Here is a 19560-nt window from a genome sequence, read left to right on the forward strand (position 1 = left end):
GTTTGGGTTAACTCTGGGAGTTGGTGATGGACAGGGAGGCCTGGCATGCTGCAGTTCATGGGGTTGCAAAGAGTCGGACATGACTGAGCAACTGAACTGAACTGAACTGATTGGACTGGGAGAGAGTTTTACCTGGCTTGCTTAATTGGTATTTGTAAATTGCATAAGTGAAGCATCCTTGAAAATGAATGTGTGTGTTAGTCACTCAGTCTTGTTTGACTCTTTGTGACCCATGGACTGTAGCCCACAAAGCTCTTCTGTCCATGGGATTCTTCAGGCAAGAATACTGGAGTGGGTTGCCATTCCCTTCTCCAGGGAATCTTCCCAACCCAGGGACTGAATGCTGCTGCTGCTGCTGCTGCTGCTAAGTCACTTCAGTCGTGTCCGACTCTGTGCGACCGCATAGACGACAGTCCAGCAGGTTCCCCTGTCCCTGGGATTCTCCAGGCAAGAACACTGGAGTGGGTTGCCATTTCCTTCTCCAGTGCATGAAAGTAAAAAGTCAAAGTGAAGTTGCTCAGTCGTGTCCAACTCTTAGCGACCTCATGGATTGCAGCCTACCAGGCTCCTCTGTCCATGGGATTTTCCAGGCAAGAGTACTGGAGTGGGGTGCCATAGGGACTGAATACTGACCTTCAAATATAAATCAGAGTGAGCTATTATTTTCCTCTGCTTTGGTGTTTTCGGTGATCTGGGAATCACTGGGTGATCTTGCTTAGGTTAGTTATTTGGACGCTCATCCACAGGCCAGCAATAAAGGAAACAGGAGAAGGGAACAAGTCAGTTTCCTAGGAGGGACCATGTGTGTGAGGAGTGAGACTGACAGACGCAACACATGCTGGTGGGATTCAAATTTGGAGGACCTAAAAGAAACTGTGGAATGGCTATAAATCTTGAAAAATATTTGCATAGGCTGACAGTATATTTACATATAATGCATATATTACTTCAGTGTGTCCCACTAAAATGTTGCTGCTTTTTCTCAATATGACTGCTACAGTGTTAATATTTATTGTACTGAGGTAATCTAAGAGGAAGTTTTCCCTAGTGGCTCAGACAGTGAAGAATCTGCCTACAATGTGGGAGACCCAGGTTTGATTATTTCACTTTTTAGCCTAAGAGGGACATTCAGTAGGTGATAGGATATGTGTGTGTGTGTGTGTGTCTATACACCTGCAGTTTCAACCAACCATGGTTCAAAATATTTGGGAAAAAATTCCAGAAAGTTCCAAAAGGTAAAATTCAAATTTTCCTGCTAACAGTTGCTTACATAGCATTTACATTGTATTTACAGTAACTTACATAGCATTTACATTGAATTATACATTATAAATAATCTAGAGATGATTTAAGATATATGGGAGAATATGCCTAAGATATGTGCAAATACTGTGCTATTTCATATAAGTAGTTAAACATCGCAGATTTTGGTAAAGGTGGTTGAGGGATGAATCCTGGAATCAGCCCTCCACTGTATTTCTATCTAGCTAGCTGTCTATCTGGAAGTCTGTTGGGTTTTTTGGTTCATTTTCTATGGCCCAACTAATTCATCTTACCTGGGTTAAATGATCAGTGTTTTCTTGTTTGTTTCTCAAGCAACAACTTTTCCTTATTGTAAATAGTTTTGTTATTAAAATCATATTTTAATTCATTGAAAAATGTTTATTGAATGCTGACTGAATATAGGTACTATTCCAGACATGGAGACAGAGCCATGGAAGGATAAATGGAGTTCTTACCTTCCTGAAGGCACATTACCATTGGATGGTCTAGTGAGGAAGACAAATAATAAGCGTATTAAGCACACAACTATATGTCAGATGGTGACAATGGTGTGAAGGATGATCAAGCTGAGTTGAGGGGATAGGAAGTGGCCAGAGTGGTAGGCAAATGTCTTATTGAGGGTGGTTTGGGAAATCTAATAAGGAGTGGAAGATTTGAGGGAACAACCTTCCCAATAAGAGGAAATACGAGAGGAAAGGCTTGGAAGATGTGGTTGTGGAAAACTAGAGAGGCCACGTGAGGCTGGGCCCAGACTGGAGAGAAAGAAGAGGACAGGGCAGCACCCAGGAGCTAGGTCATGTTGGATCACACAGGGCTGGGTGAGGACTAGAGTTTGCTTTGAATATGAGAAACCTGGCAAAGCTTTGAAAGAAGACTGATGCAATCGTAGTAAGTTTCAGAGAACCACTTGCTTGCTATTTGGGGAATGGGTGGTGGATGAGGTTGAGTATAAATCGAGAGACCAGGGAGAAGGGCTTTGCAAATGAGCTGAGTGAGACATGACCATGGTTAGAGGTAACAGGAAGGAAGGAAAGAAATGTGGTGAAGTTTTGGATGTGTAGCTAAGGCAGAGCTGGTTGAGATATAGGAGGTAAGAGAAAGAAGTTAAGCATGACCACACAGCTTCAACATGAGCAGCTGGTAGGAAAGTGTTTTCATTGACTGAGATGGGGAGTCCTGCTGCTCTGAGGCAGGGTGGAGCGGGTTAAGTGTGAGATTCCTAACAGACAAACAGGTGGAGAGGCTGCCTGTGTAGGTGCAGAGAGTATATGATTCAGAGGAGAGGTTAGGGCTGCAGGTGAGTTTGGGAGCATTAACAGAGAGTTAAAAAATCATGGGACTGGGTGAAATCAGCTGGGGACCAAGGCACAGTGAAAAGTAGAAGTCAGAGGACTGAATGTTGGGATGCTCCACACTTAGGGTCCAGAAGACAAGAAGGGAAGGGAAGTCAGCCAGGTAGAATGGGAAGCAAGAGAAAGTTTTCAGTAGTCACTGGTATCACCAAAGCAAATAAACAAGCAGCCTGAAACCCATGTGCTCAGTCGCTTCAGTCGTGTCCGGCTCTGTGTGACGCCATGGATGGCAGCCCACCAGGCTCCCCTATCCTTGGGATTCTCCGGGCAAGAACACTGGAGTGGATTGCCAGTTCCTTCTCCACTGCATGAAAGTGAGAAGTGAAAGTGAAGTCGCTCAGTCGTGTCCGACTCTTCATGACCCCATGGACTGCAGCCCACCAGGCTCCTCCGTCCATGGGATTTTCCAGGCAAGAGTACTGGAGTGGGTTGCCATTGCCTTCTCCGACATAACGGACTATAGCCCGCCAATCCAAACTGAAACTTATGTATATAGATAAATTCCAAACTTCATTTTTTTAATCAACTCGTTTGCATAAGACAAAAGCGGGGGCAAATTGTCTCCTGATGGACTGTGACTTCACATTTTTTATTCTCAAAATTATTGTGCAGCTTTCCAGCTTCAGTTGGGAATTTTAAAAGTGTAATTAAAAGAGGAAGTACATTCAGGGTTTATAATTAAAATAGGTGCCAGTGTTCTTGGGCTGCAGGCTAGTTATTTAAAGAAAGGATTAATGAATTAGATTTCAGTGTAAAAGCAGTTACTGAAAAAAATCTTACAGATTGATTGGACTTTTCACAGGCTTTTAAAAAATTCTATTTTTAAACATACTCATATTGAGTTTCTGTTCTCATCACCAAATCTAAAGTCCCGTCATTAAACTTCTTAAAATTATATCACCAGAAGTCTCACCCTGGATTTGCTTACTCACTTTTCAACGTATTCAAGGAGATAAAGACTACCTTCAAAAAAAAAAAAAAAAAAGGAATGTCTTTAAACACTTACCAACACTTTCTTCCCTTAAGAGCTATGCATGATGTCTTGATTTAGAGGTCCCTCAAAATCAGATCCTGAGATAAAGATTTGGGAACAAGTAGTGTGGTCAGGGGACTTTCCTTATGACTCAGCTGGTAAAAAATGAACCTGCAATGTGGGAGACCTAGGTTTGATTCCTGGGTTGGGAAGATCTCCTGGAGGAGGGAAAGGCTACCCACTCCAGGATTCTGGCCTGGAGAATTCCATGGACTATATAGATATAGTCCATGAGGTCACAAGAGTCGGACACGACTGAGCAACTTTCACTTTCACAGTATGTTTGGCCGGTGACTCCAGGAAGAACTGTGAGTAAGGGGGAAAGTCAGACAGCAAAATAAGGAAAACCACTCCAAAGAGTGTTAATGAGATCACTGCCATGGGCAGTCGGGGCCACGGAGAGACAGTCCCTCACCCCTCATGGGTAGTGGCTGCTCCTTATGTGTCCAGCCTCTCCTGAAACTCTCTTGTGGCCGCAGACTACCCTCAGGTAGAGAGGTCCAGGTTCTTGAAGTAGGATACCATCCACATATGAATGACCTATTCATGGAAGATGCTGGTGACTTCCAGGTGACCACAAGGATGTGAGTGAGGTATTAGTACTGATGCCTGAGAACAGGTGCCTTTTAAAAGGTATTCTGTACCAAGGGGGATGCACACTCATAATGATACAACAATGTTCTGCAGCAAATGAATGTTTTCTAAGGCAACATTATATTTAGACCATATTAGCAGGTAACTCACAAACAAGGAAAGAACCACAAAAAGCATCATTCTGAAGAGTAATACAATTTTACCTCAAACTGGCAAAAAAAAAAAAAAATAGGTGCTAATATGCAATGCCGTTGAAACTGCACTAATCCTTTTCATACAGCGTGGGTAGAAGGTAAACTGAGCTGTGTGTGTGTGTTAGTCCCTCAGTCATGTCTGACTTTTGTGACCCTATGAACTATAGCCCGCCAGTCTCCTCTGTCCATGGGATTTTCCAGGCAAGAATACTGGAATGGGTTGCCATTTCCTACTCCAGGGGATCTTCCCAACACAGGGATGGAATCCTGGGCTCCTGCACTGCAGGCAGATTCTTTACTGTCTCAGCCACCAGGGAAGCCTCTTATTCTTATGACCCAGCACTTCTGCTTCCAGGAATCTATTCAAAGGTGCTAATCAGAAATACTCATCACCAATATTATTTAGTACAGGGCTGAATGGTGGGGTGAAGGTGGAAAGTGGTCCTCTTTGCCTAACAGTAGGCAAGAGGATAAGTTATTATGCTACTGGGATTGCCAAAATGTTCTCTCAGGCTTTTCCATAGGATGTTACAGAAAAACCCAAACACACTTTTTGGCCAACCCCAGTACATTCGTAGGCTAGAGTGTCATTGAGCTGTTGGATGAGGTTTACAAATAATGGCTTAAGACAATAATTATGATGTAACATTTAGTGAAAACGAACACAAATCCATATATAAAGCTTTAAAATACATCAGAAGGAAGTTGGTAGTAAAGACACCAAGATATTAACATTAACAACCTAAAGATGTTTTTGCTTTCTTCTTTATACTATACTTGCCTTTTCTGACTAGAGCATGTATTACTTTTATAGTAAAAAATGGTATTTAAAAATAGTTTAGAACACATTAATGTTTTCATCTAACAGACTACTCAGTACTCTTGTTTCTAATGTTAACATTTTGTATGTTGACAGCAATTTCAATCATTTGACTCGGGAAAACCTCTTATTAGTAAAGAAAATATGCAGGTAAGGATAACATTTCATAAACTTTGGCTTTTTAGTATGGATAATTTTTGAGTCATTTCAATCTATTTGGTGTGTATAATCTTTGTTTTTGAGCACCTGCTATGAATATATTCTTCTATTCTAGTAAAGGGGTTTTACCTCCAAATACTGAAGCCAGCGGTATGGTTGGACCCAAACTGATCTGCTTTTCAGATGCAACAAATATCAGTTATTGCTCCTCAATTTTTCAGTTATACATGATCTTCAGTGTCTTATCTAGCCATGCCAAGCATCTAATATTTATCTTAGTTACCTAGTAACTTTGATCATAAGTAAAGGATTTTCTAATTGGCCACCTATTCAATACTGCTTTTACTTAGACCCTTGCCCCAGTCTGAGATGGCCTCTCAACCAGTGTTTGGAAGGTTTTCTTTTCTTTTTCAGTTTTTTACTGGGATGTAATCGACACATAATGTTGTGTAAATATGAGGTGCACAACTGCATTGATTTGATACTTTAATGTATTGCAATATGATTTCCCCTGCAGGGTTAGCTAAAGGAATATTTTCATACGGCATTTTCATAAACAATTCCTCTGACTTTCCCACTATTTTTTTACAAAGAGAGGACCAGATTGCCCATCTCAGTAAGTTTGTTCTTGTCAATAATTGAATGATTGGGTTTTAAGCTTTTGATGACCTATGAGCATTTAAGTATATTTTTTCAAGTCATTAAAAAAAATCTTAAGAGTACCAGTTATTTGTTCCACTAGAAAGTGTTAATGTGGAAGGTTGGTATGGTGATCATTGTTAATGGGATTGCAGACAGGTGAGTGGTTCATACAGCCAGGTGATGGTTAATGCATCTAGCCAGACACATGTAGTTTTCATTTTTTTAATGCTCAGAAATAGCATTCTGTTTCACTATTGATTTTTATGAAATAATTTTGAGAGACATTTACTCAAAATTGCTATTTTTCTTCCATAATTTTGATATATTTACCTTTTACTAAATATGTAATCTTATTACTTTTCTATTATTGTTCATTTTATTCCGCAAACTTCACTTTTAATTATCCTTCAAGTGACTCACTGTTTTTGTTTTAAAATTTGTTTTAATTTACAACCAAGTTGCCTGACATGAAAGAGCTGGTATTAGGAAGATACAAATACATATTCAACGTTTTTTTTTAATTTTTATTTTTACTTTATTTTACTTTACAATACTGTATTGGTTTTGCCATACATTGACATGAATCCACCATGGGTGTACATGCGTTCCCAAACATGAACCCCCCTCCCACCTCCCTCCCCACAACATCCTTCTGGGTCATCCCCGTGCACCAGCCCCAAGCATGCTGTATCCTGCATCAAACATAGACTGGCGATTCAATTCTTACATGATAGTATACAAGTTTCAATGCCATTCTCCCAAATCATCCCACCCTCTCCCTCTCCCTCTGAGTCCAAAAGTCCGTATACACATCTGTGTCTTTTTTGCTGTCTTGCATACAGGGTCATCATTGCCATCTTTCTAAATTCCATATATATGTGTTAGTATACTGTATTGGTGTTTTTCTTTCTGGCTTACTTCACTCCGTATAATTGGCTCCAGTTTCATCCATCTCATCAGAACTGATTCAAATGTATTCTTTTTAATGGCTGAGTAATACTCCATTGTGTATATGTACCACAGCTTTCTTATCCATTCATCTGCTGATGGACATCTAGGTTGTTTCCATGTCCTGGCTATGATAAACAGTGCTGCGATGAACATTGGGGTACATGTGTCTCTGTTAATTCTGGTTTCCTCGGTGTGTATGCCCAGCAGTGGGATTGCTGGGTCATAAGGTAGTTCTATTTGCACACTGTTCTCCTTAGTGGTTGTACTAGTTTGCATTCCCACCAACAGTGTAGGAGGGTTCCTTTTCTCCACACCCTCTCCAGCATTTATTGCTTGCAGATTTTTGGATAGCAGCCATTCTGACTGGTGTGAAGTGGTACCTCACTGGTTTTGATTTGCATTTCTCTAATAATGAGTGATGTTGAGCATCTTTTCATGTGTTTGTTAGCCATCCGTATGTCTTCTTTGGAGAAATGTCTATGTAGTTCTTTGGCCCATTTTTTGATTGGGTCGTTTATTTTTCTGGAATTGAGTTGCATAAGTTGCTTGTATATTTTTGAGATTAGTTGTTTGTCAGTTGTTTCATTTGCTATTATTTTCTCCCATTCCGAAGGCTGGCTTTTCACCTTGCTTATATTTTCCTTTGTTGTGCAGAAGCTTTTAATTTTAATTAGATCCCATTTGTTTATTCTTGCTTTTATTTCCAGAATTCTATTCAACTTTAATTTTAGTGTTCCGAGACCTTGGAATGTTTCAGAATATTTATTTCATTCCAGTCATAAATGCCAGGGCATCCTGAAAACACTGCTTTTGGTTTTGGTTATAAAAGTGGTTTGGGGTATAAACAGAATGTCTGATTTTTTTTTTTTTCAAAGAGACTGACAGTATAATGGAAAACCGATTTCTATTAGCTAATTAATTAAAACAGAACTGTTGGTCTGCTTAAGATGCTTCAGATTACATTTTATATTTTCTGTAGAAAGAGAGAAAGGAGTGTTAGATAGCATTACTAATTAATCTTCTTTTCATCCTCAAGTGTTTGTGTGTAATTGTCAGGGCTCATTAAATCACTATTTGCTGTGGATAAAAGCGAGAAACCTTCTCCTACACATCCCTCCACCCCTAGCCAGTCTGAAGTTCCTTTTTCTAGATGGAGAATGTCAACCATTTTCTTAGTACAACCATTTGTTACGAAATCAGTCTCAGAGATGCTCCATGTCTGGTTCTGATGTGGGTATTGTTTTCTGCCCTTTACAAGAGGTTAAGCAAGGAGAACGAACAACAGCAACAGACCTCCCCACTGCCAGCATTGGCTCAAAATCTCTCAAACGATAAGACTTTTCTTTTTCAGTTTGCATAAGGCAAATAATTTCCTTCTTTTTAGAATTGATAGTCCTAGCATCTGCTTTTTATATTAATTTAACAAATATTTACCAAGAGCCTGTTGTGTACAAGGCACAATTCTTGAGCTGTCAAATAAATGCATCAGTTAATCAACAATATGGATTCCAAGCCCCTGAGGGGCTCTCTGAAGAGCTTGTAGTTTAGTGGGTAAGACTAGTAATAAATATGATATATGTCTAATCATTATAAATGAGTAAATTATATAGTATGTTAGAAGGTGAACCATGCTTCAGGGGAGAATGAACCTAGCAGCCAATAAAGAGGGTAGGCTGGAATTGTAATTTTGAATGAGGCAATCAGCTTAGTCATCACTGAGGTGACATTGGTGAACAGACCTGAAGCAGATAACGTTGCAAGTCATATGAAATCTGGAGAAAGAATAATCTTAGAACAGGCTACAGTGGGTGCAAAGGCCCTGAGGCAGGATTGCCTATTTAGTGAGGGACACCTTGGCTGGTGTTCCTTGAGTTGTATGAGTGATGGGAGAACAGTAGGAGACAGGTCAGAGAGGTAACGGGGTGGCTAGTGGTGGGGTGCCCACATGGAGAAGGGCCTTGTAAGGCTTTCATCATCCAGGCTCTTACTCTGAACAAAAGGAGCAGCCACTGGAAGATTCAGGGCAGAGGTGTGGCCTGATCTACTTTTTAAAAAATTATTATTCATTTGTTTTTGACTGTGCTGGGTTTTCTCTGCTGCGCGGACTTTTCTCAAGTTGCAGAGTGTAGGGACTCCTCTCTAGTTGTCGTGCATGGGCTTCTCATTGCAGTGGCTTCGTTCGTTGCAGAGCACGTGGGCTCAGTAGCTGAGGCTCCTGGTTTCTAGAGCATATGCTCAATAGTTGTTGCACGTGGGCTTTGTTGCTCCACGCTATGTGGGATCTTCCTAAATCAGGGCTCAAACCCATGTACCCTACATTGGCAGGCAGATGCTTTACCACTGAGCCATCAGGGAAGCCCTACTTATGTTTTAAAGGGATCACTTTAGCTAATCTGTGGAGTCTTCTTTGTGTGCCAGGTACTATTATGGTGCTGTCAATCAGACACATTAACCAATAAACAATACAGACAAGTTCTCAGTCCTCATAGAGCTTATATTGTGTGTGTGTGTGTGTGTGTGTGTGTGTGTGTGTGTGTGTGTGTGTGTGGTGGGAGGTGGAAATCAGGAATAAAATTTTGGACATGTTGAGTTTGAGATGTCTGTTAGACCTCTAAATGGAAGAATTGAGTCAGAAGTTGATTACATGAGTCTTGAGTTAGAAGAGAAGTTGGAGGTAGACACAAAAATGTAGGACTTAGCATTTAGATGAGATTAAAAGCATGAGCCTGATTAAGATAATCTGAGGGGAGAGAATGAGGATACAGAAGGGGACCAAGCCCTGGGACACTACAATACTTAGAGGTCTAGGAGAAGAGGAGGAACCAGCAAAAAAGACTGAAAAGGAGGAGTGGATAGAATAGGAAAAGAAGCAAGGGAGTGTGGTGGCTTGAAAGCCAAAAGAGGAGCATTTTCAAAAGAGGGAAGGTTTAATAGTGTCAAATATTGCTGACAAATGCAGTACTGTAATTCACCAAGTCTTAAACATTCATTTTAATAAAAGATTTAATAGCTCTGCAGTTAGAATGCACTTTACAGTTGCAGGCATATGAATGTTTAATTGGTATATAAAATAGTGGTGTCTTAGATTAACATAACATAGCATATAAAGCAGGCTTCCCTGGTGGCTCAGACAGTAAAGAATCTGCCTGCAATGCAGGAGTCCCAGATTCGATCCCTGGGTCAGAAAGATCCCCTCGAGAAGGGAATGGCTACTCACTCCAGTATTCTTGCCTATGAAAACTAAGAACTGAACCATGGATTTAACCTAGAGTAGGCCTTGGATGACTTTGACCAGAGGATTTCAATGTAAGGATGGAGTATGTTTACAAGAAAATGAAAGGAGAGAGACTGGAATAGTGACAACCTTGTAGGTTGTTGTTGTAAACAGAAGTGAACATTCGGGTAGTAAATGGAGAAAGAAGTCAGAATGTAGAGAGTTAATCGTTTTGTTTTTTTCTTTTTTAAATGGAGAAGACAGTGTACTGATGAGAATGTCTCTGTAGAAAGGAAACATTTTTTACAAATTGAAGTATAGTTGATTTACCATGTTGTATTAATTTCTGCTGTACAGCAAAGTGATTCAGTTATACACATATATACCTTCTTTTTCATTACAGTTTATCATAGGATACTGAATTTAGTTCTCTGTGTTATACAGTAGGACCTTGTTGTTTATCCATTCCACATATAATAGCTTACATATGCTAACTCCAAATTTCCAGTGTGTCCCTTCCCTCTCTCCTTCCCTTGGCAGCCACAATTCTGTTTACTGTGTCTGTGAGTCTGTTCCTGTTTTATAGATGAGTTTGCTCATGTCCTATTTTGGATTCCACGTGTGAGTGATATTATGTGGCATTTGTCAGAAAGGGAACACTTACACTGTAGGAGAGAATGGCTCATCAGACTGGTGGGGATGGGCCTGATGACCTAAGTAGTGGCACCAGCCTTAGGAAGCAGGAAGGAAGGCAGGGCAGTGAGGCAGGTGCGTGGGGAGGTGGAGCTGCGGGGTCTGTGGGCGCTACGCTGACTGCTTCAATTTGCTCATTTGAGTAGAGGAAGCAAGGTTATTCACTGGGAGGGGCATTGGGGAGGAAGTGTTAGAATTTAGAAACAAAAAGGGCATGAAGTGGTTGTCTAAGGAGACAGCAAGAGTGAATGGACTGGGAAAATGTAGGATGATGACAGGTGGCACTGAGGCCTGGTCAAGAATGTAAAGTGGGACCACTTAGAACAATTGCCAAGGAAGCGTGTGTGCAAGGGAGGGGGCAGGAAGTTGAGGGAGTCCTCAAGGTGGGCATTCTCATGATTGACCCAGAATCTAAGCTGGGAAGGGATTGCTTGTCTACCTGTTCTTCCTCTTCTTCCATCCTGTGAGCCTGAATTCACTTGAGCTAAAGCAGAGCGGCCGACATGCCTGGCTGGTGAGCTTTTTCAGTTGCTCTATTTTGCTAAGTTGTCCCCTCCACTATGCCAGCACCAGGTTCGCTCTCATTGCATGGCAGGGCTGACCTTGGGGCAGCTCACCCACTGCTGAGGAACGGCAGTAGCACTGTGGACCTGCTGGCATCATTATGACGTCATGTCTCTCTTGATGGACTTGCCAATTACAGTCCCTCATGTCTAGCCCTCCATTCCTCCATCCTGTGCCAAATAAGGACTGTAGAAGGACTGAAGCTAATAATATCTGAAAACAGTATTTTACTACTTTCCTGACTTTCATTTTTTTCTCCATTTTTTTAGGCACTTGATGATTTAATAAATAAAGGCATGCCTGTAATTCTGGTTACAGTTAGCCAGCAACATCTCTTAAATAAGTTTTTATTTGTTAAAGCATACTTTTTCATAAATGTGGCTGCAACAATAAATTGTGTCCCAGAGCAGATAATGAAACCAGTTGGCCATGGAGTTATGAATGAGAAAAGCAAACCAAATCTTCTAAACTTGAAAGGTAACATTTTATTTTATTTTTGCTTATTTCTTTTTTTATTTCCTTTCCCCTCCAATTCCCCACTCTACCGACTATAGTCCATATAAACATTCTAGCAGGTATTCTTTCATAGTTTTCTCTGAGTTCACTTAATGACACACATATGTGCTTATGTCTAGGTGCCATATCCACCAATTTATCTGCATATATGTCTACTTTTTTAATATTATGTACAGTTGACCCTTGAACAACACTTTTGAATTGCGCAGGTCCACTGGTATATCAAATTTTTTCAATAGTGAATATTTCAATACTGTAAATCTGTGGTTGGTTGACTCTGCACATGCTGAACTGTGGATATAGAGGACTGTGTATACCAAGCACCGAGTATAAATTATACATGGATTTTTGACTGCATGGAGGGTCAGTGCCCCTAACCTCTATGTTGATCAAGGGTCAGCTGCACATACAAAATCAGATTTGTCATTTGCTTAAGAGATGATGTATTTTTCATTTTTCTGCTTTTTGCAGTTCTTATGTAGAAAACTTTGCTAAGCCACCCCAAGTCAACTGCTTTGCTTTGTCTCCTATCTTGGCTGTGTGGTGTTCTATGCTGTGAACATCCCATGATTTATTCAACCAATCCTTTGTTGTGTGTTCATTTTGTTTCCAGGATATGGAATATTTGCATATCTCTAGATACTGCCATATCCAGGGATATGCAGAAGCACTACATATTCATATTATAGTATATATTTCAATGGGATAAGATATCCATGGATGGAATTTATAGCCCATATATACATATAAAACTATATAAGCATTTTACAAATGTAATAATGTTGCCTTAAAATAGTTTTTTTTAAACTACTAAGTATGATATTAACTGTTTTTCATAGCTGTCCTTGATCAGGTAGAGGAATTTCTCTTCTGTTCCTAAGTTGTTGAGTGATTTTATCATGAAACGGTGTTCAGTTCAGTTCAGTTCAGTCACTCAGTTGTGTCCAACTCTTTGCGACCCCATAGACTGCAGCATACCAGGCTTCCCTGTCCATCACCAACTCCTGGAGTTTACTCAAACTTACGCTATCAAGTCAGTGATGGCATCCAACCATCTCATCCTCTGTCATCCCCTTCTCCTCCTGCCTTCAGTCTTTCCCAGCATCAGGGTTTTTTTTCCAGTGAGTCAGTTCTTCACATCAGGTGGCCAAAGTATTGGAATTTCAGCTTCAGTATTAGTCTTTCCAATGAATATTCAGGACTTATTTCCTTTAGGATGGACTGGTTGGATCTCCTTGCAGTCCAAGGGACTCTCAAAGTCTTCTCCAACACCGCAGTTCAAAAGCATCTATTCTGCAGCACTCAGCTTTCTTTATAGTCCAGTTCTCACATCCACACATGACTACTGGAAAAACCATAGCTTTGGACCTTTGTCAGCAATGTCTCTGCTTTTTAATATGCTGTCTAGGTTGGTCATAGCTCTTCTTCCAGGGAGCAAGCATCTTTAAATTTCATGGCTGCAGTCACCACCTGGAGTGATTTTGGAGCCCAAGAAAATAGTCTGTCACTGTTTCCATTGTTTACCCATCTGTTTGCCATGAGGTGATGGGACCAGATTCCATGATCGTGATTTTTTGAAAGTTGAGTTTTAAGCCAGCTTTTTCACCCTCCTCTTTCACTTTCATCAAGTGGCTCTTTAGTTTCTCTTCACTTTCTGCCATAATGGTGGAATCATTTGTGTATCTGAGGTTATTGATATTTCTCCCAGCAATCTTGATTCCAGATTGTGCTTTATCCAGCCCAGGATTTTGCATGATGTACTCTGCATATAAGTTAAATATAGTGTTGGGTTTTATTAAATGTTTTTCCTGTGTCTATTAAGATGATTATATGTTTTTTATTTTGTATTCTATCAATAGGGTATATTGGTTGATTTTTGAGGGTTTAATCATCCTTGCTTTCTTGGGATAAATCCCACTGGTCATGGTGTAAAATCTTTATATATATTCCTGGATTGTTTGCTAGGATTTTCTTAAAGATTTTTGCATCCATATTCATATGATATATTGTGTAGTTTTTTCTTTCTTTCTTATGATGTCTTTGTCTAGTTTTGGTATTAGAATAATATTGACCTCTGTTTTAAAGTATAAGTTTTATTATTATTCAGGTATGGTGAGGCCAACTGTGGAGAAGGAAATGGCAACCCACTCCAGTATTCTTGCCTTGATAATCCTGAGGACAGAGGAGCCTGGCGGGCTACAGTCCATGGGATCACAGAGTTGGATATGACTCAGTGATTAACACTTCACTTCAGGCCAACAGATTAGGAACTGACTGCCAGTGAAAACATAGTTTGTTATTTAGAGCCTCCAAGAGGGAGGGGCCTAATACAACATGGAACTGCTGCTCAGGAGGCAAAGAGGGCCAGAGGAAGATGTGGGTCAGACTCTTCCCAGGGTTTCTCCATACCAACCCCAAGGCATTTGTCTTCTATCCTTGTCTCTGTTCGTACTTTCCCTTAGGGAAGAAGACCACAACCCAGATCTTTCTTCTGGGCCCTCCTTTGTCCTCAGCTGACCCCTAGCTCCAGAGCCTCCTAATTTAGGAGAAGAGCCAGGTAGGTTGAGGGTGGAAAAAGGGAGGAAGTCAAGAGTGTTCAGTTCCATGTTATTCTGGACTCACTCTTCCACTTGACAAACTTAGCCTCTTTATGTGGGTCATTTGTGCATTAATTCCTAGTCAAATGAGGACTTGTCATTTTTCTCCCTCTTGTAGTCTAGAAGCCAAGCTTACTAAAGCAGGCAAAGACTGTGATCTAAATTATCTCAGTTCTCCCTTGCTCAGAATGAGGGCTGGCTTTGGATTATAGGTAGGAATGTCAAGATGTTTGAGGATTGTAGGTTGTGCTGTTCCAAACGGTCTCACTCTTTGGTCTTAGAGTGAGGGGCTGGTGCAGATCAGCAGTACTAACACCTCCAAGGAGATCTTACTGAGATATTATAAACATCTAGAAGACTCAGAATACTTTGAGAACCATATAGGATCCCAGGTGAGGAACCACTACTTTGTATCAGAAGTCGATTAACTTGAATGGCATCAACAAACATATGAAAGTTCCTTTCAGAATTGTCTTGGAGAAGGAAATGGCAACATTCTCCAGTATTCTTGCCTGGAGAATCCCTTGGACAAAGGAGCCTGGTGGGCTACTCCATGGGGTCATAGATTTGGACACAACTGAGTGACTGACACACACACCCACACAATTTGTTTTAAAAATCAGCCAGTCTTCTAACATATGATATTTGCGGACCATTGTATATAGCAATATATTGCTAATTATCATTGTGGTTGATTTTTAAACATTAAATTTCCCAACTAATGATAAGTTTTATAAATTAGAATTCACATTTAAGCTAACCATAGATATATGTAGTTCTTCTAAAATGTTGTGTTTTGTAGAGATGTGTTTAAAGGATGAGGGAGGCTCACTTTGTCATCTGACAAAATCAAAAGAAAACTTTGTTCTTAGCACACTAAAGGTAAGTTAAAAAAAAAAATCTCAAATCATAGTGAATCAGTTACCAAAATGCCCACTCTTAGGCCCTGGCCAGGCCAGCTTTCAGGTTTGTGTTTACTGTTGGGAAATCTGTTAGCTTTTCTTTCCCAAGCATGGGTTGGGGCCAGAGATTGGTCTACTCCCCATGAGAAAAGCAGATGCTGAGTGGTGTCAGACTTTGACCTTTTAACTCAGTTAAGTTGCTGGGGAAAATAAGATTTATTATTTGATGAGATCTAAGCTTTCCATATCCTGTTTGGCATCTCCTAATCATAACAGTGATTCACAACAGCAACAACAGAACCATTTATTCAGTGCTTACTATTATACATGACAGGCACTTTGCATTATATTTAATTCTCACAACTCTGTGATGTACCTGTTAATCAGTTTTGAACTATATTGTGCTGAATAAATTGAGGCTTAGAAATTCACTAATGCCATGTAATTGATAAAATACAGATCATGTTCTTAACTATTATACTAAATTACCCTAGTCCTTATATAATATTTATTGCCCTATACAAAGAAGTCTTCAGAGATCTGTTCCTTGAAAGTTTGGTTGGGCTCTTTCTTTTTTGCTAATTAGTACTGTTTGTCCACTATAAAATCTTGTTATCTTCATATTACAAGTTAGATGAGCATAGTTTAATTTGAAATACAGTTGATCTTCATTGTTTACAGATTCAGTATTTGCTGATTTGCTTATCTGCTAAAAGTTACTTGTAACCTCCAAATAAAAACCCTTGGCTCTTTGGTGGTTATTTGGGGACCTGCACAGAGCAGAGAAGAATTTGATTTTTCTGACATGCACATTCTCAGCCAAGTTGAATAAGACAATGGTGACTTTTTGTTTCCACTCTCATACTGTAAACAAGTATCCCTTTTCATGGTGTACTTATTGCCAAGCTTTTCACATTTTTGTGGGGGTTTTGTCATTTCACTATTTGAAATGGCCCCTAAGCATAAAGCTGAAGTGCTGTCTAGTAAATCCTAAGTTCAAGAAGGCTGTGATGTGCCTTTTGGAGAACATGTGTATGTTAGACAAGCTTTAGTCAGGCATGAGTTATAGAGTTCCTGGCTGTGAGTTCAGGGTTAATGAATCTACACCATATATTCAATTATGTGTCTTTAAACATAGACACACATTAAACAAGATTACATATTGACCAGCTGACAAAAAATGGTGTGACCAGAGGCTTGTAGGAACCTATCCCTGTATTTCCCCTAGGAGTAATGCTTCAGCATTCACTGACTCAGTGTTGGCAGGAACTTTCTAGAACACAGCTTCTGTGAATAAGCAAGTATGGGCATCAGCTGTGTGTGCAGTAAAGGGTCACTGTCTTGCACCTTACTCCTGCCACTACTTCCCTTTTCATTCTCTGCTAACTTTTCCTGTTCACTGAGCTCTCTTCTCTGATGATTTTGTTCAGATTTCCTTTTGGCTCTTCCATTCATTGTTACTTTTTAGTACATAAAAATTATTTGCTGAGTAAGGATGAGACATGGTTTGTATTATGTCTGGACTTGGGTGACTGCGTGGTATTCTTTCTTTAGTCAATTTTACTGACAGAAGCTGAAGACAGGCTCAACACCCTTCTGTCAGAGATGGAACATCCAAGCCATAAGGACCTCTCTCAGTGTTGTGCTGGTGAACTGGAGATTGTGGTGGAGGTCAGACTGCAGCTGGCTGCCATTGCCCTGCAGAGACACCGGGCAGCATACAGGTGAGTATTTGCACACATGGCTTCTTCCTCACCCTGATTTGTTCAGTATATCTCAATTTTATGTAAGCTTCAAAAATTCCTAGATTAATACAGCAGACTTAGGATTCAGGGTTTTTTTTCCACATGTTACTACACTTAAAACTATAGTCCTCAACAAATGAGTTGGTTTATTAAAGAACATAGCTCAGATGTTTTATGTCAAACATTAGCAAATTCACAGACCTCTCCTTTTAAGAATTAATCTATTTTTTTAAAAGGCAGAATCTAAATTCTTTATCAGTTCAGTTCAATTCAGTCGCTCAGTCGTGTCCGACTCTTTGCGACCCCATGAAGTGCAGCATGCCAGGCCTCCCTGTCCAATTCTTTATAGCTTTTCACAAATTACACCTGTGGAGTGTTTTTTCCAATCAATAACAATGAACAACCAATAACACTATTAAAAATTAACTCTATTTTTAAAAAGTTACTGTGAACTATGCTGTGCTGAACCACTGAATAAACTATTGTAGGTGGCAGATTTTTAAAATGTGATGCAATTGCTAATGTCAGATTTTTCCTTTGATTTGTTCATTGATTGATTCATTTATAGTGACCAGTATCTGTTGATATGCCAAGTCACTTCAGTCATGTCTGATTCTTTGTAACCCTATGGACTGTAGCTTGCCAGGCTCCTCTGTCCGTGGGACTGTCTAGGCAAGAAGACTGGAGTGGGTTGTCATGTGCTTCTCCAGGATATCTTCCAGACCCAGGGATTGTAACAACATCCCTTATGTCTCCTGCATTGGCAGGCAGGTTCTTTACCACTAGTGCCACCGGGGGCTTCTCCCACCTGTCTGCAGTATGGGAGACCTAGGTTAGATCACTTTTCACTCTTTTTCATCTGCTGAGTACCTCTTTCTTGGGCTCTGTTCTAGACACTGAGGATACAAAGACGAATAGAATATAGTTTCTGCATTCAAAAGCTCATAGATATATAAACACTTGAATAGTTAAAATACTTCTCAATGATTTTTTAATATTGAATAATATAGAAATATGAGCTTCACATATCAGTTATGATAATCACCTCTATCATGAGTATACTTTCAATAGTGATGTTTTGAATAATGAACAAATTTCTTATATTAACATTCATTCATTCATTAAAAAAATAATTTAGGGGCATCTACAATATGCTAGGCACAGTCCTAAGTTCTGTATCCCAGTAGACAAAAAAATACATAACAATATTGACAAAAATTCTACCCTCATGGAGTTTATAATCTAATAGAAGATAAACAGGCTGATGATAAACTGTAAACCTAACAGCTAGGTAAACTGTATAGCGTGGCCAAAAATAAGTGTTACAGAGAATATCTGAAGGCAGGAGGAGGAGGAAGTTTATCCTTTTAAAATTGTGCTGTTGTAGTAAAGAGAATGACTCCATTTAGATGTTCATTAACTGACTGCTCCCACTCCCCCTTCTCCTGCCCCATGCCCAGACAAGCAGAGAAGAAAGCCTAGTTACCCCCTCCTTTGGTGCTGGTGGGAAGTCTAAACCACACAGACCCTGACCCACACGTGCTAAACCTTAACCCAGCACCGCCCATTAACCACCATAAAGCCCAGTCAGTTACCTTTCTCTTTCCTCTTTGGACATTTTCAACCTATTTGGGAGGCTGCAGTGATAGTTTCCCTATGGAAGTAATCAACCTCTTCATAGTCTTCTTGATGTGCTTGGCATCAGTGTTGACATATAACCCAAATCTGGGGTGGTCAGGGTAGACTTTATGATGAGGTGACATCTGAACAAATAAACGTGGGGGTTGTCCACGCAAATACCTGTAGACAGAGTGTTGCAGGCTGTGGGAACATGCCTGATACATGTTTGAGGGATAGCACAGGGTCTCTTGTGGCTAGAATGGAGCAATTGAGAGTTTTCAGAGGTCCTCAAAGATGTACTTGGTGGGGGAGGCAGATCTTAAGGGATCTTGTGGCCAAGGTGGACTCTGGCTTTTCCTCTGAGAGAACTGGGGAGTCATTATACTGTTTTGAGCAGAAGAATGACATGATCTGATTTTCACTTCCAAGGGATGACTCCAGTTGTCAGGTGGAGAATTGATTGTAGGAGAGAAAGTGTTTGAAAGCAGAGAGATCAGCTGGGGAAGCTGTTATAATAAGAAGAAAGATATTAGTGGCTCTGAAAAGGGTGGTAGCACTGAGGGTGGTGATAAGTCATTGGATTCTGGGTGTATTTTGAACATAGAGCCGTTAGAATCTGCTGATGCATTAGCTGTAGAGTAGTGAGGAAAAGAGAGGAGTTACAAAAGAAATTGTGCCTT

At 40.2% G+C, this 19560-nt stretch overlaps 1 protein-coding gene across 8 annotated transcripts in view; it reads left to right on the forward strand.

Annotated features, from left to right (window-relative positions):
• Nucleotides 1–19560, forward strand: part of CFAP54 (cilia and flagella associated protein 54) — a 330206-nt gene that overhangs the window by 196601 nt on the left and 114045 nt on the right. For all 8 annotated transcript variants that reach the window (XM_015094809.4, XM_060413069.1, XM_060413070.1 and 5 more), the window contains 4 exons: nt 5374–5427; nt 11770–11977; nt 15416–15495; nt 17070–17239. In XM_015094809.4, the coding sequence (XP_014950295.2) occupies nt 5374–5427; nt 11770–11977; nt 15416–15495; nt 17070–17239 (512 nt within the window). The remainder of the gene's footprint in view (nt 1–5373; nt 5428–11769; nt 11978–15415; nt 15496–17069; nt 17240–19560) is intronic.

This window comes from Ovis aries, chromosome 3 (assembly GCF_016772045.2).
Source record: "Ovis aries strain OAR_USU_Benz2616 breed Rambouillet chromosome 3, ARS-UI_Ramb_v3.0, whole genome shotgun sequence".
Lineage (NCBI taxonomy): Eukaryota > Metazoa > Chordata > Mammalia > Artiodactyla > Bovidae > Ovis > Ovis aries.